At 31.1% G+C, this 15,817-nt stretch overlaps 1 protein-coding gene and 1 long non-coding RNA gene across 3 annotated transcripts; one reads left to right on the top strand and one right to left on the bottom strand.

Annotated features, from left to right (window-relative positions):
• The first annotated feature begins 4,156 nt into the window (after positions 1-4,156).
• Positions 4,157-14,778, top strand: LOC105133713 (MADS-box protein FLOWERING LOCUS C-like). 2 transcript variants are annotated; one of them, XM_011037796.1, is made up of 9 exons: positions 4,157-4,322; positions 4,559-4,818; positions 10,427-10,505; positions 10,689-10,750; positions 10,827-10,926; positions 12,817-12,858; positions 14,165-14,206; positions 14,314-14,438; positions 14,481-14,680. In XM_011037796.1, exons 2-8 carry the CDS (start codon positions 4,634-4,636, stop codon positions 14,410-14,412), a joined length of 609 nt encoding a protein of 202 aa, XP_011036098.1. In that variant the 5' UTR covers positions 4,157-4,322; positions 4,559-4,633; the 3' UTR covers positions 14,413-14,438; positions 14,481-14,680. The 2 variants fall into 2 exon arrangements, with proteins under 2 accessions (XP_011036098.1, XP_011036097.1); XM_011037795.1 differs by having other exon boundaries at positions 4,158-4,322; positions 14,314-14,778.
• On the bottom strand, positions 12,858-14,206 carry LOC105133711 (uncharacterized). Its single transcript, XR_843851.1, has 2 exons — positions 13,987-14,206; positions 12,858-13,460 (listed from the first exon to the last, which is right to left on the bottom strand). It is a non-coding gene; the product is annotated as an uncharacterized LOC105133711 (long non-coding RNA).
• Positions 14,779-15,817: the final 1,039 nt, after the last annotated feature.

Here is a 15,817-nt window from a genome sequence, read left to right as displayed (position 1 = left end):
AATGTAATGTGAGTTCGTATAAGTTTCAAATCTAAAAGCTTTTACTTAAAGAAGTATATTATAAAATAATATAAATAATATCTTGAGATCCTGTCTATAAACTTAAACTTTTAAATGAAATAGTTTTTTGATAATCACTTCCTATTGAAAATCTTCCTATTTCTTGTGGCTCCTCCATTAATTATGTTAATTCGAACAGAAAAAGTTAAAAATAATGTATTGAAAAATCAATTATTTTATAAAGATAATAATAGACTCAGTAATTCTTACCTTTTTAAAAATAAAATATTATCTAATTATTTCACCAATTTGTTAACCTGAAATACGATTGTGTCTACTAATTAATTTTTATATTGCCTTCCAAAATTCTATGTACAAATCAATATTTACATTTTAATAGCTATATTATACAATATGAACTTTCCTTTGAATTTTAATCCGATTTAAGATTGATGAAGTTGAGTAAATGGGAAAAACATTGCAAGGCTAATCTCCTATAGGTCTTTAATCAGCACACCATTTTTTAATCAGATCCCTAAATTATTTTTTCGAACTAATTGAGCATTCATGAATAGGTTTCGAACTTATAGTTTTCGTTTCACGTATAGTTCTATAACTTTTGTTTGCTCAGTTTACCACAGCCCATTTGAACTTGACAGCTTAATTACGTCATGAGGGAGGAGATTCACCGGAGTTTCGTGGGCCTCTCGGAAACGCAAATGGTAACTGGCTCATGGGATTTTCAGCCAGAGTTGGCCTCTGTTTAAGGGAGAAGTTTGGGCAGTTTTCCCTGGGCTCCGAATTAATGGCCTGGTCTCATTGCTTCAGTAAAATTGTGATTGAGAATGGCCTTTTATCTGTTGTACAGACACTTGAGTCCCGCTCTTGTCCTTCTTCTGGGTTATAGAGTATGGCCAATCTGCCCAATCTGTTATACATACAAATTCCCATGAGTCCCGCTCTTGTCGTAATTTCCAATTAATGGCCTGGTTTCGACATTTTTTATAGAGTTTTGCTTCTGCTGGGTCTGCCTTGGCGAGATAGGTATGGTAAAAAAAAAAAAAAAAGAGTTCAGAGGAGAACAACTTTGGAATTGGAAATTACGGATCCAAGCCTGTGTTGACAAAAATTCAGGGCTTTTAGCTTAAATAGTTTATTAAGGAAAGAAGCATGGTTTTGAATTTTGATGTAAAATGAAGTGAAATATGTACTCGAGGACAATTATCCATATTTGTCCGTTGTTATTTTTTTTTTCACATTCCTGCTAATTTATCGTTTCGTTCAACTTATATATACCAATATAGAAATATGATTATAAAATTAATTTATTGGATTTTTTTTAGGATTCTAGGGAATTAACTATATTGAGTTGGACTTTTTTTTTTAATATTATAAATATTCAAGGCTTTAGTTTATATTATTAATTTTTATAAGTATTTAAAGAGGCCTACAAAATGAAGTATAGATATCATCACACTCTTAATATTAAATATAATTTGTATAGTTTTCATCATAATTAAATTCTAGTTACTTCATTTCTCCCCTCCAATAAAGAAACAAGCTTTTTTTTTAATTGCATTAAAGAAATACAATAAAAAACTGACTAACAATAACTTTAGACTTGAAACATTTATAAATAAAATAAAAATAAATATTCAATTCACAAGTTATAGATATAAAGATAAAATAAGTACATGATATATTAATTGAATCAAATTGATTGGGATTTAAAAAATATTAACCTACAACTGGATACATAATATCTAATTTCTTAAGATTTTTATGCGCTGTCATTTATAATATTTAAATTATTTAATTTTAATAGGTTTATTCGAGTTATATTAAAAATATTATAACCTTTACTCTAAAATATAAGCATTATTGTAAAGCACCTGTCATTATTTAATTGTCTTTATTGATTAGGAGGAGTGAAGTATTACAGCCACCCTATTTTTTAATTTTAACTTTGAGGATTTTTAGGTTTCAGAGTTTTTTTTTATAAGGATTTAGGAGGGGAAAATAACAGTTTATTAGTTATTTGATTCTGAAGGGCTAACTTGAAACTATTTAATAACTATATGGGTAATATTAGGCAACTTTAAGCTAGGGGTATATACGTATTAATTGGTACTGCTATGTAAAATATTTTCATATTTTATATTTTTAATATTAAAAAATTAAAATTATAAAAAAAAATCAAGAAAATATTTTTTAAAACCAAAACATATCTTAAAGAATATATATATAATGCAGTTTACCCCTAAAAATATCTAAATGGCAGCACTATCCGACGATCGAATAAATATCAACCATAGCAGACGTCAGCTAAGACGGGGCAAGAGACTACAGTGCTGGTAGACTTATAAATATCAACCATAGGCGCTTGACTTATCCGCGTTTTGCAGTCTGCTCGCTGCTCAAACAACGGCAGCTTATCTTCTATTTTGAGTAAAGATAATCACCGTTTTAACTTAAAATGGCAATGAATTGTACACCTAGCCTCTCAATCTAAAAGTAGATATTAGATCTTTATCTTACCCGCGGTGACATGTTAGATATTTTTTTAACAACAAAATTTATATATGTACTTTTTTAATATATTTTTACAGTTAAAAAAATATAAAAAAATAAAAAAATTTATTCTTACATACAATAAAATAAATCAAAAACTATATAGGTTAATAAATAAAAAAATCATAAATAATAACTCAAAAATAAAATTTAAAAAACAGGTATGGATTAATATATTTAATCTTACATGATGAAATATTTACCAGGTTATGTTTATTAAAATAATTTTTTATTCAATCAAACGACTATAAAAATAGACATATATTAAATTCATTGATTAAAATAAAAAGAAAAAAATATTATGAAATGTTAAACATATTAGAAATATTATATAAAAATTTAAAAAATATTTTTTAAAAAATAAAGTTCATCCATAAAAAAAATTATTATAGATGAATTATAAAAGCCTTTTAAAAATTAAATGTATAACAAAAAAATAATTTTCAATTAAAAAAAGCTTTCTAAACAAAATAAAAGAAAGAAAAGATATTAATCTAAATATAAATAAAAAACATATAAAACATATAAAAAGAAGTATTAATTTAAAAAACAAAAAAGAAAAAGAAAAAGAAAAGGTCAGGCATTACTAGGTTTAGCAAACTAAGCTAGCTCACCCTTCCTATTTGTGAGGATTTGTGTGATTGGGCTTCTTTTTTTTGCCACCATAAAAAAAACTATGATGACTCGTTGTTTGGTTTTGTTTAAATTCTAACCACCAGATGGTTGAAAAATTAAAATTTTATATTTTTTATCTAAAAACTTGTTTTTTAATTATTTTTTTGACACAAAACACCTAAAAAAACACCTTTATAAACCGTAATAAATATATCTATGGCTTAAAAAACCAAACAACCATCCAAAAAACTAAAATCAACCTGAAAAAAATAAACATGAATTTATATTTGTTTTTCACTAATTTTAAAGGTAAAAAACACTTAATATGAACTCCTCTCATCAAATGAAACTATTTGACACAAATATCAATTGTTTTAATGGTCTAAATCGATGTTAATAATATCTTTTTCTCTCTACTATCGGAATTTGATGACCTTTCTCATGTAGAGACTAAAAAAAAAATGAACTTATATACTAAAATTAAATTGGAGAAATATTGATGTACCAAAATTGTATTATTTGTTTAATTTTTAAAATACCAGGACAAAAATATATCTTTCTTGGAATTTTTAGCATGCCACGTATTTTTTATCCCAATCCTTGTCTTCTAATTTCACATTTAACGAAGAAATTAGAAGTAATTAGCTTTTAATTATGATTAAATTGTCAAAAGGTAAACTTTAAAATCAAAATTAATCATTAAAAAATACATATTATGTTCATAATGTTTTGTACGTGAACAGTGCGGGCTCTAAGATTAAAACGGCATATCTTTTAGATTTTTACTTAATAAATTTTATTATTATTTTTATTTGACACTTAAATAAAGAGAGCCTTAAACCAAAAAAAGAAAAAGAAGAACAAATCTCTTCTTGAAAAAAACAAATTTAAATTATTGTTTTTACCTACTTGCTTATTATATAGTGCACTTATCAATCAAGGGTCTTTCTTAGGCTCCATATTTATCTTAAAAAATGGTAAAAAGAAAACAACGTGTTGCATCAAAAAGAGAGAGCATAAGCCGCCACAAGGAGAGGAGAGACATCCATACATGCAGTTTTAAACCGTGGCGGAGACAATTCGGATTTTTCGCCTCACATTGACCGACTTGAGGAAGAGCCTCTACTTTCTCGCTGGTAAAAATCTAAACATCCATTCCATTTTCTTCTCTTTTTTATTCTTTTTTGTTTTTTGTTAGCATGTTTGGAAACGGGGATGTAGTTATGATTGCATCCGTGTTACCTAACTACAAGCATCAATATTTTTGGTTTAAGAACCGAGTGAAACTGCATCCACGCCATAATCGTCATGTTTTTAAACGAGCTCTTACTAATCGACTAGTAACTTTTTATTTGTCTTCACTTGAGGAAAGGTTACATTGCAAAATCAGGAAAGAAATTAGGTCAGAACATCTGGATCGATCGAGATAGATAGATAGGCAGAAAGAATGGGTCGTAAGAAAGTGGAGCTAAAACGAATCGAAAACAAGAGCAGTCGCCAAGTTACTTTTTCAAAGAGGAGAAATGGATTGATTAAGAAAGCTCACGAACTCTCTGTTCTTTGTGACGTCCAAGTAGCTGTCCTCATCTTTTCAAATGGAGGCAAGCTCTACGAATTCTCTAGCGTTGGCAGGTACCAAACTCTTTTCGAACTTTTAATTTTTCTCCGAGTCATGTCTGAAATTTGTTCATGAGCTTCAATTTTTTTTTAATTTCAAAAAAGTCTGTTGTATCAAAACTTCATTCTTAGGTCCCTTGATTTCCTATTAATACACATAATTACATTGTTTTAGTTTTGTTCTTGCACATAAATAGCTTGTTGATTTGTTTGCTTTAATTTGTTAATTTTCTAGGGATTTGGTGCTATCATTACTCCTCTTCCCCTCTAAAAACTGAGTACATTACTCAAATAGTGATTTATATACTTGATAGACTCTTAACGTCAGATCACTATAGATTTTTTTGTCCTCTTTTACCAAAAATTTTTCCATGTTTACAATGCAATATGAATTCTCAATGTTTTGTAGTAATTTAATTTGCCGATCGATTACATTATTTTAAGCGAGATGTTTACTGTTGTTGATGCCCTATTTAATTGATGAATCAACGGGTAGATAGATTTGGATTCTTAGTTTCTTCTTTGCCTTTCACGCTAGCCTTCACCGCTTGCACATGATGAACTTTCCTTTCTTTGAAAGGAAAATCCTTGCGAGTCTTCATTAAGCTTATAATTTTTACGTATCCATACTATATATAAAAATTTAAACTTCTTGCCCGAAGCTTATAATTTGATTAAAATATATACCCTTACATTCTAATACATTTGAGTGATTAAATTAATCTTTTCATTAAGCTTATAATCTTCTATTCACATAAATAGTTTCAATATGAGCTGGGAATTTAGGATAAATAGCTCCACATATATATCCTTCTATTTCAGGCTTTTCTGCCTGCCAGTTTTTTATTTTTTCAAACTAATAGAATGTACGTGAGCAACAAGTTTAGATTTTATATCTTCAAAAATACTCCTCATTAAGGAATAGCGAGTAGGAAAAGAAGATTTGAGATTCTAACTAGGTTCTACAAATTGAGAATTAATACGCAGTTTTGATAAGTTGCGCGTGTAAACCATTCCACTCATGGTAAGTGAACTAGAAAAACTATTTTTTTCAAATAGAAAAAAATCTATAAAAGCTTAATAATACATGATAGAAAAATAAAAATAAAAAAAAACAAAATCAATTAAGAAAAATATCTATTTTCTAATAAAAAGCTCATACATCAACTTTTTTGAGTTGAAAAAAATTCATACCAGAGTTTACACTTCATTAAAAAAATATTCTCCACCACAAACATCATTTTGTATGGGTTACATTATCATGGATTTATAGTATTTTTATGCGGATTGTCTTTTCATGGATTTCTAATATAATATTTTTGTACAAGTTGTTTGTGGATGTCACTATTAGGATTCTTAATAGTATTCGTAACAACATTAATTGACACAAGAATTAAATTGAAAGGAAAAATAAATTAAGTGGCTATATTGAAAATTTAGTGAGGATGCGTGGAAATCGAGGATATAAAAGAAATAAAAAGGAAAAAAAATCATTAATACCAAATTAAAATTATGTTCGCCACACGTGAGAATCTACAATTATTTAACAGAAACACGTGTAAAAACAAATTATGAAAGAGGCATTCACCCCCTTGCCTGGATAATTGTTTTTGGTAATAATTTCATCCCCTTGCTTCTTGTATAATTATATATTTAAAAACAACCGTTTATTTTGAAGCACAACAAAACCGAACAAACCCAAAATGAAGAATCATGCATCCATAACAGAGTCTCCAGTCCTAAAGCCCCTGCAACATTACTTCTATTGATCCGAGCATGATGCTTATAAATTATTGAGATCTTCAGGTTTTTAATGATCACTCGGCCAAAAAAATACTTGTAAAATATTAGCAAGGGAAGACTAGTAATACATACACACTCATTTATAAAAATCTTTCTGCATTGACAACATGACACATCAATTTTTTTTTTAGTTTTGGTTTAGTTTAATTTAATTTTTATTTCACCGTATGAATAGTCGTTGGAGAAGGAAAAAAAAACTAAGGAGGCCTATAAACTAATGGCACATTTCTATATAATAAAAAAATATATCATTATTTTTAATGATATTGGAAGTTTATATAATTATTAATTTTAAATTTTATAGAAGGTGCGCTCAAACGGATTAACACACACACATATATATAATAGGACATTGATTCATTAATCGGAATCTGCACAAAAAACATATATATGGCATGCTTCACATAAACATGTGCATTCCGTTTTCCATTCCTTTAGTATATCAGGTGACGGAAATACTGTAAATGAAGTTCAAATTCACACTTCTCATTAATTTCCATGAAAAGCCCACCATCAACCCGCGTCCATCTAATTTTCTGAGGAAATGAAATATATATACAGTGTTCCAACATGAATATGGTCGTTTTATCATAAACTGCGACTGAGACGGATGATAAAGATCATGTCAGAAAACCCTACACAAAAGTTTAGACACTTGTATATATAGTAAAGCAGACAAGATTCAACTTCAATGATTTGGGAATCTTCTTAACAATTAATTAAATTTTGGTTATCTTACCATAACCGTTGTCGTAGACCCACAGAACAATGAAGACGTACTTAAGCATAGGCACCAGCACAATGGTGTAGATTATTAGGGACAATACCCAAGAATGTCTTGGTCATGGTTAATACCCTCGGTGAAAGTGCTTATATAACGTAAAGTGGAGATGTTTCGATATTTCCATATGCCACTCCAATGCTCTGAAATGCCAAACTCAATGTCCTCTGCTAATTACTCTGCTTGAGGGAAGGAGGGCTGCCGAGTGATTCGATCACTACCGTTGAAAGGTGTTTATAGCTGCTGAAATCAGTCGCACGCGTAGTTTTAATGCGGCTGAGTGGCCATTTTTTATTTATATTAATATTTTATATTTGTAAAAATATCAAATTGCTATTCACTGTACCTAATAATAACAAGAAACCCATTGCTTAATGACAAACATCCTCTTGGCCGAAATATTTTCCTTCTATGGGTAATTAGGTATTTTAAATGTGCTTTTAAAAAGGAAAAAGACTAAAAAACTCCTGCATGTTAATTAAAGAATTTTTTTTCAAGGATAAGAATGTCAATTATTATGTTTTTATATGTGAAAATATAAAAAGTCTCAATATGCTTATAGATTTTGTTTTTAATAATATTTTAGTCATTTTACAGATTAAAAAATAGATGAAAGTATTATATTGTCCTTGGTCAATCTTAAAATTGCAAAAGAATCCTTGTAAAAATACCATTTTACCTTAAGGAGTTAGTATGATGGTTTTTCTGTTTGAAAGGCGAAAAAAAGAAGCAAAAACAATAACATTGTTCCTATCCACATTGTTTTCTCCATGGTTTTCATTTTTTTAATAAATAAATCCGAGCAGTTGGAGTCTCTCACAGATAGTTCGGACAGAATGGCTTTTATAGTTTAAGTTGGTTTCTTAGAAGAGCTATCGAACAATGTTTCTGCCAAAGCTTTTAAGTTTTTATCCCTATGACAAAGCCGTTTAGAAGTTATAACAGGGGAAGAAGAAGGTCGAGACTGTGATGCTGACTGATCTTCATACTGGCCTGATGCTGGAGTGGCCATGACCATATCTTTAGTCTTGGGCTGCATAGTGTTCGGGTCTCCTCAGAAATTAACTCTGAAAGAGTTGCTTCAAGATTTTGGGACCCTGTAGATCATGTGTTCGGCTTAGGGGAAGATGAGTTGACTCCACAGAGAAGAAAATTCTTGCCCCTTCCACTGCTATTGCTACTTCCACTGGTTAAATCTTGCCTCAGACTCGCTAGCTTCCCCCATGAGAATGATGTCATCTGCTTACTGTCCGTGCTTGATTGCTTGAACATTTGGGGCTTTTTCACACTTGTTAATTGGCCTAGGCTTAGACCACAGATACTTGCTGATAGAATCTGTGATAAGATTGTGAACAAGTAGGGGGACAGTGGGCATCCTCACCTGAGTCCACAACTCACCTTGAAGAAATATGACGGTCTGCCGTTGATGGGGCAATCCATGGCCCTTTGATACATGCTTTGATCCAGAGTTAAAAAATGAAATAACATATGGCAGCGGAACTTGCTGATTATTTATTTATCTATATTGGCTCTACTGCATCACTCAATTTTAATGCTTTCTGATTGTACAGATATGATATGATCTTGTGGATCCTATAAGTTTTTTTAACAACGAATGTTTGCACGCCAACATGCCCATAAGAATTAAATTAGATTGGATAATGCCAAAAACCTCTCATTCATGGATTATAACTACACATAATAATACTCCTAGTAATTGTTCTGCAATGGAGTGTCAACACTCCCGTCTGTCTGTCTGTCCTCCGGTGTCCTGTCAAGATCTTCGTTATCAAACATTAGCATAACCTAGTCTTCATGAAAAATTGGTTACCGAGAAACAAAAAGTACAAGCTTTAATCAACTAGTTACTTCTTTTTTTAATTTATAAAGGGATAAATTTTATCTTTTATTATATTAACATGTTTTATTTTCAAGTGATTTTATATATATCTTTATAATAATAATAATAATAATAATAATCAAATTAATTTATTTGTTTTTCACCAATATAAATGATTTTTAACCCCTTAAGTAAATATTGGACTTAAAGGAGATTGTCTTTTAAAAATTATATATACTCAACTCTTAAATATAATAACTATTAAAAAATCTTTACTTACTATTAATTTTTTTAAAAAAATTATACATGACATTAATTTAAATTAATAATTATTGGTTATTAAGTTAGGTATGATCCGTTCATGATAGGTTTGATTTAAATATTTAAAAGAATTGATAAAAAAAAATCATTTCTTCCACTTTATATATATAACCATAACTCATTTGAAGTGATGAATTTTTATTATTGAAAGAAAATGATTTTTTTTCTTTTTTTTCATCTTTAACGCTCTAATACTATCACAGATTTAAAGAAAATTTATTGATAATGTGATAATTTATTTTTTTATCTTTAAATTAAAGATTTAAAGAAAATTTATTGATAATGTGATAATTTATTTTTTTATCTTTAAATTAAATGCTTTAGTGCTATTTTGATTACTAGAACTTACAGTATGGATGTCTTTATAAATCTATAAATAAAAATACAATGTGCAATTTTTTAATATTGCTAATGTTTGTTCAAAAGAGTTAAAAATTAATGCAAGACAATAACCTATATTTTAAATTACATCCTAGAAAATAACACTTTTTTTAAGAATTATAATTTTTTTCTTTTTAAGGAAATTTAGTGTTTTTTTTTTAATGTATTTTCAAGTAAAATAAAACATTTTAAAATACAACTTCTATCTCAATTCAAAACAAACTTAAAAAATGGCAAACAATTAGTTAGTATACTAAGGTTTTATCTACACTGCAAAATTTAGGACAACTCGGGAAAATCAAACTAAAACAAAAGGCTACAGGTCTGTTTGGTCATTATCTTATCCCATCGCATTGATCCTGTTGAGGTATTAATTTACTTCACCCTGACACAATTTGCCATCTTGCTATATGTAAATTTCCATTATAACTATATTATTTATTTAAATATTTGATTTTAGTTACCAAGGCTGTCTGTCCCCTTGTTATGCAATTCAGTATAGCCAAAATCCTCGAGCGTTACAACAGTCATTCTGAAGTGATGGCTACTTCATCTAAAGGTGCTAATGATTCAGAGGTATGCGACCCTTGTGTCATTTAGATTTATTGGTACTTGCACTAGCGAAAACCTTGGAGAGTAAAAATAAATTTATGGCCTGGTATTCCTAGTTTTTGACCTAGCAATATTCTTCTACTTTTCTAACTGATATTTCCTTGTAGCATGGAACCATCTGCTAAACATCCCCTATTTCCTAAGCAGGTATACTTTGGTAAATACGCAAATTTGAAATCAGCTGCGGAGATGCTGCAAATACCTCAAAGGTATCTCGTACAACTTTCCATACACTTGGTTTACATAAAAGTTCAAAGCATCTATTGACCTGTATTCTGTCAACAGGAAACTTGAAGGTTCATGTCCTGGGGAGCAGACCTTGAGTGAGTTTGTGCAACTAGCGACAGAGCTTGATGCTGCACTAACATGTGTCAGAGCTAGAAAGGTCAACTGTATCTCTTTTGTCCTTTGCCATTTTAAATACGTTTCCTTGGACAAGCATTTGGATATCAGATTGTCTTCCTTGGTATTTGCACCATTTTCTACTTGATGAACTCTGCATTTCTGGATTTGATCTTCGCTTAGGGTGTCACGTTTATGGAAAATAAAATACAAGAAGAAAGCAAGTAAAAAAAGATTAAATTGTTAATGAAAAGGGTTATCACTATAAGAACACTAATTTGAATTTTCTTTTTAGATATTTTTCTCTAAATTTGATCTGTTTTTTCAAGAAGCTTATTAATCCTTAAATATGCATTGGAAACCAATCTTTATGAGGTAAAAAAATAAGAATACTAAGTTAAAAATGAAAGACAACATAAAATTGAAAACTAGGCTAAAAATTCAAAAATAAATAGGTTTTCAAATCCAATTTGAGAGTTTTTAAGGCTCAATGAGTTAGTTAAAATGAGTTGTTCTTTTATAAAATTAGACATGTAAGATAAAATTTAAGTCTGACTTAATGATTGAATCGAAAGTAATAAATTTTTTATGTCATACTTCTTTTTGAACCTTTCTTATTTGTTTTTGTGTTTTAAAAGTATTTACAAAAAAAAATTAAATTTTTTCTATTTTTTTTAAATTAATATTTTTTTTGATATTTTTAGATTATTTTGATGCGCTATATTAAAAATAATTTTAAAAAATAAAAAAAATTATTTTAATATATTTCTAAATAAAAAATACTTTAAAAAATAACCATAATAATACTTCCAAAAGAGTTTATAATCTCTCTGCATGATCCACTAGTAGCATATTCATAGTTGATTATTTAAAACTATCAAATTCTATGAACTTGCCAACATCAGCATCCATGAGGTGGAACAAACTCATTTTTAAATTCTAGTCATCCATTAAGTACAGAGACAAATAATACACATTAAACACACCAAAAGTTTTCGACCGATTAGGGAGACTCTGTCTATATGCATTGTGACATCGTCATTGATCTTCTGCAATACGACCAATCTTCCTTTCCTTGAGTTTATTGCACTCTCTCACTGTAAATCTAGTAAGTATTGCTCAAACAAGGTCGCCTACCTTAAAGAAAACCTTTCTACAATGAGTATCTACGTAGGGATTATACTTGGCATTACTATCTAAAATAGCTTGCTTGGCCTATTTGTGCACTTCAAGTAGATAATTTATCATATCTTCAGTCTGAACATCAAGTGTTCAATACTAAAAAGAGATGCTAACTCAAGCACACCAGAAAGTTTCTGTCCACACAGCCTCAAATGGGCTCGGCTAAGTAGTTTGATTTCTAGACTTGTTATAGGCGAACTTCCTTGTAGCAAAGCTAAGTCCCATTTTTTTTCGTTCGTCTCCTTCTAAACTCCTTAATAGATTTCCTAGGCTACGGTCAACCACTTCAGTCTAAGCATCGCCGAAATTAGATGAGTTTTTTAGAAATTGCTCATAAACAACGTATCCCTGTAAAAAATAATGGACCTAGGGATCCAATACAAGCAATCCATCTCTTGAATTTCAGGTGAGAAATCCAGGAAGCATCCATGGTATTCCTACTGATATACCATTTCTATTAGCAATCACATCTCTCAAGCCCCAGTTCAAGCAATGGTGCTCGTGAGCGTTTTTAATTGTCCAACTAGCTACCTTAAGTGGAAGAACTAGATGAAAGTTTGTCTGATTTCAACTTTGACTTACACTATCTTCAGTCCACTATCTGTTGCACGATTACTAGTTTGTTTTCTGTTCCAGGATTTTAGACCTGGTGTATTTTTGTATTTCTGGGCACATTCATTCACCTGCACAATGCTACATCGTAAAGTCTCACTACTGCTCTTTTCATCATTTTTTTTTTACTTGGTTTCAGATGCAACTGATGCTGGAGTCGGTGAAGTCTCTCCAGGACAAGGTATGCAAGTGTGTCGTCTTATTACCGCTTCAGTGTTACTTGGCGAATGTCATTCTGAGTAACATATTACCCTGTTCTATGTTTCATGTCACTCCATTCGACGTTTTAAAAACTCTATATTGGAAACCCTGGGAAAGGAAAATCATGCCCCAATAATTCCACCAAACCATGCCTTTTTGGAATCAAGCTTTATCCCTCAATACCTGATCTAGAACATGAATTAGAATCTTTTCGTTCGAAACAGAAAAATAATAATCCACTGGACCATATTTGGTTCACTTGGTGATAGATGCTTGAACCGGTAGAAATGAACATAATTCCTCGTCATTTTGCCCGAAATTTACTCTAAAAGTCGATCACCAACACCAAAAGTGAGCTTTGAAAATCATCCATGCAATATCTATGTTTATGTTTGCAATCAATGCATGAATCCATCATGGACACAGCAAGACATCATGAGCTTAGGATCCTCGTTTTTATCTGGAAGCTCTAATTTTGACCTAAATAGCATTCTGATACAAAGGACCACAAGAAGCTTCCAGAATTTGGGCCCTCCGAAACACCTTGCTCATAACTAAGAACGCCTGCCTGTTCCATGCATCCTGCATTGTATAGCTGCTAAAATGGTCAGATCGTGTCAACACAACTTTGCTTCGTTAATGATATGTCAGGGCTCTTTTAATAGTTGGGCATGATCAATTTGCAAGTCTTCGCTACTGCCTGTTAAAGACTTCCCTAGGGATGCCAATACCAAAATTGACATCAAAATTAAGGCTCGCTAATCATGCAAGCTCCATGAGAAGCTTTTGACTAAAAACTCTTTTGTTAAATACTTTGAATCTTTGCACTTTATCATGGAAGATTAGTTTGTGGTTTATCTTATGGTGAGATGATCTAGTTTGGGCCGCCTGAGTTCTCCCTGGTATTGTCTGATTAGCATAGTCTCTACCAACTGTGATGTGCTATTCTGACAGCATTCTTATCGAGGAACATCATCAGGTATAAACTGATGGATTAATTTGAATAAAAGCAAGAAATATACTAAAGTAAACGTCACAAAAAAGGACAGCCAGTAATTTATTAATACAACGCACGCCACAATAGGAAGGAAAAAAAAAAAACCCATGCCTGCTATCTGCTGTTTTCTTTGGTGCCGTGTGCTCAGGTGTTGCTGTATGCTTGTTTGCAATTCAACATTAATGAAGTAATATCAGAAGCAGATTTCTTTCTTTTTTTATTTATTTATTTGGTAAAACAGAAATAGGTACCTTCAATTTTTCTGAAGAATGCCTTTTGCTTTCAACAGGAAAAGATGCTGAAAGAGGAAAACCAACTGCTACAGAAACAGGTAATGTATAATCCAGAAACTCACTCCTGTATACAAGTAGCCTATTTCCATTAGCTCTTTCAGCAAGTGCAAATTGGATTTTTTTGGGTTGATTGTATTACTTGCAGATTGTAGCAATGAAGAATGGTGGTGAAATTTATAACGGCAAGGTGGATCACCCTTTGGGTCATCCTCCACAACAAACAACACTGTGTTTACTTAAATAGCAAGGCAGCACCGCATGTGTGACAACTTACCGATGGAGATGCGCCACAATGGCAGACACTCTAGTAGTTACCTCTTTGATCTCACGTGCATGTACTAGTAGCCTGCATTTACCTTCATTGTCTTGCTGCCAAAGTTGCATTTCCACTGTTTATGCCTCTGTTCTCTATCTTATCTGAGCCTATGTGCATAAGTTTCCTCCAGACTACCAAGCATCTTAACTCTTGTTTTCAAGCATTTCCAACAAATCAAAAGCTTATTTTTCCGTCATTGACTCATTGTTCTATTATGGCCTGCTGTTGATATTCATTGTAAGAGTATATAAATAAATGAGCTTGAGGAGCTTGCACTAAATATTCATATGGAAACATGCGGAGAATTGGATTATATTAGAAAAGATGCTTGACAAATTCATCGAAAAATTTAAAAATACACTTGTAGTATATAAATAAAACTCATTAGGAGTAATCTAGAAGAGCAAGCTCACGGACAAAGACTACCCTTCCTATTTCCTTCTCCCGTCTCCAATCTATGCCCACCCAATTGCCTGAATCTATCCTCGTCAGTGATTATTTCATATTATCATTGAAGGGTTTTCCAAATTTCGAATTCAGTGGGAATTAGCCCGGGAATTTTTTATTTTTTTTTCAAATTTCATACTTCCCATGCATGTTTAATTTATGTAGTTTATTATTCTTCATCTTGTACTACTCTCAAAGGTTGGGGATCAAACGATGCAGAGGATTTATATTTGAACTGTTGTAGTTAGACATCACACAAGTACAAAAAGTTCAGTCATCAAAAAAGGAAAAAAGAAGCAGCACCAAAAGGTCTGTATACATCTAACTTTTAAGGTACTAATTGCAGTTTGATGACAAGTGATTTCCAGACTACTTAAGCATATGCTAGACTGATCAAACATTTTGGTCAAAAATAAACGTGTTCGAATCAAGGGAAGATAGTTGAGAGTTTCAGCAGTTGAGCACTTACTGATTATGTGCAAAGAAGCAAAGCAAGTAGCCGTGTGATGTGTGCAAATTGAGATATGAGAAACAAGTATTTTGAGGCATCTTTCTTGTTTATTTGTGAAGAAAGGTAACAGCTGACAACACTTCAAGCGTTTTGATTTGAGCTAATTAGGGTAAAACCAAGAGGAGACATATCGCTTGATCTCCGAACGGATGCCTTGAAGCAAGGCAAATGCGTGACACCCCAACCCTCAAATGCTGCTCGAGACAGACTTGTAGACAGGTGGGCTTTTCTACCCTTCGCTGTGTTCGGCCCTTTTGAACAGAACCAAGGGTCGTCCCTTTTCCTGATATTTATAAATGTGATTATAATTATTTTTTTAAAAAATATTTTTGATATTAATATATTCAAATAATTTTTAAAAATATAAAAAATTAA

This window comes from Populus euphratica, unplaced genomic scaffold (genome assembly GCF_000495115.2).
Source record: "Populus euphratica unplaced genomic scaffold, PopEup_1.0 scaffold37.1, whole genome shotgun sequence".
In the NCBI taxonomy this organism is placed as follows: Eukaryota; Viridiplantae; Streptophyta; class Magnoliopsida; order Malpighiales; family Salicaceae; genus Populus; species Populus euphratica.
The sequence above is the reverse complement of the archived record's forward strand: the minus strand, read 5'-3'. Positions and strand labels throughout refer to the sequence as shown.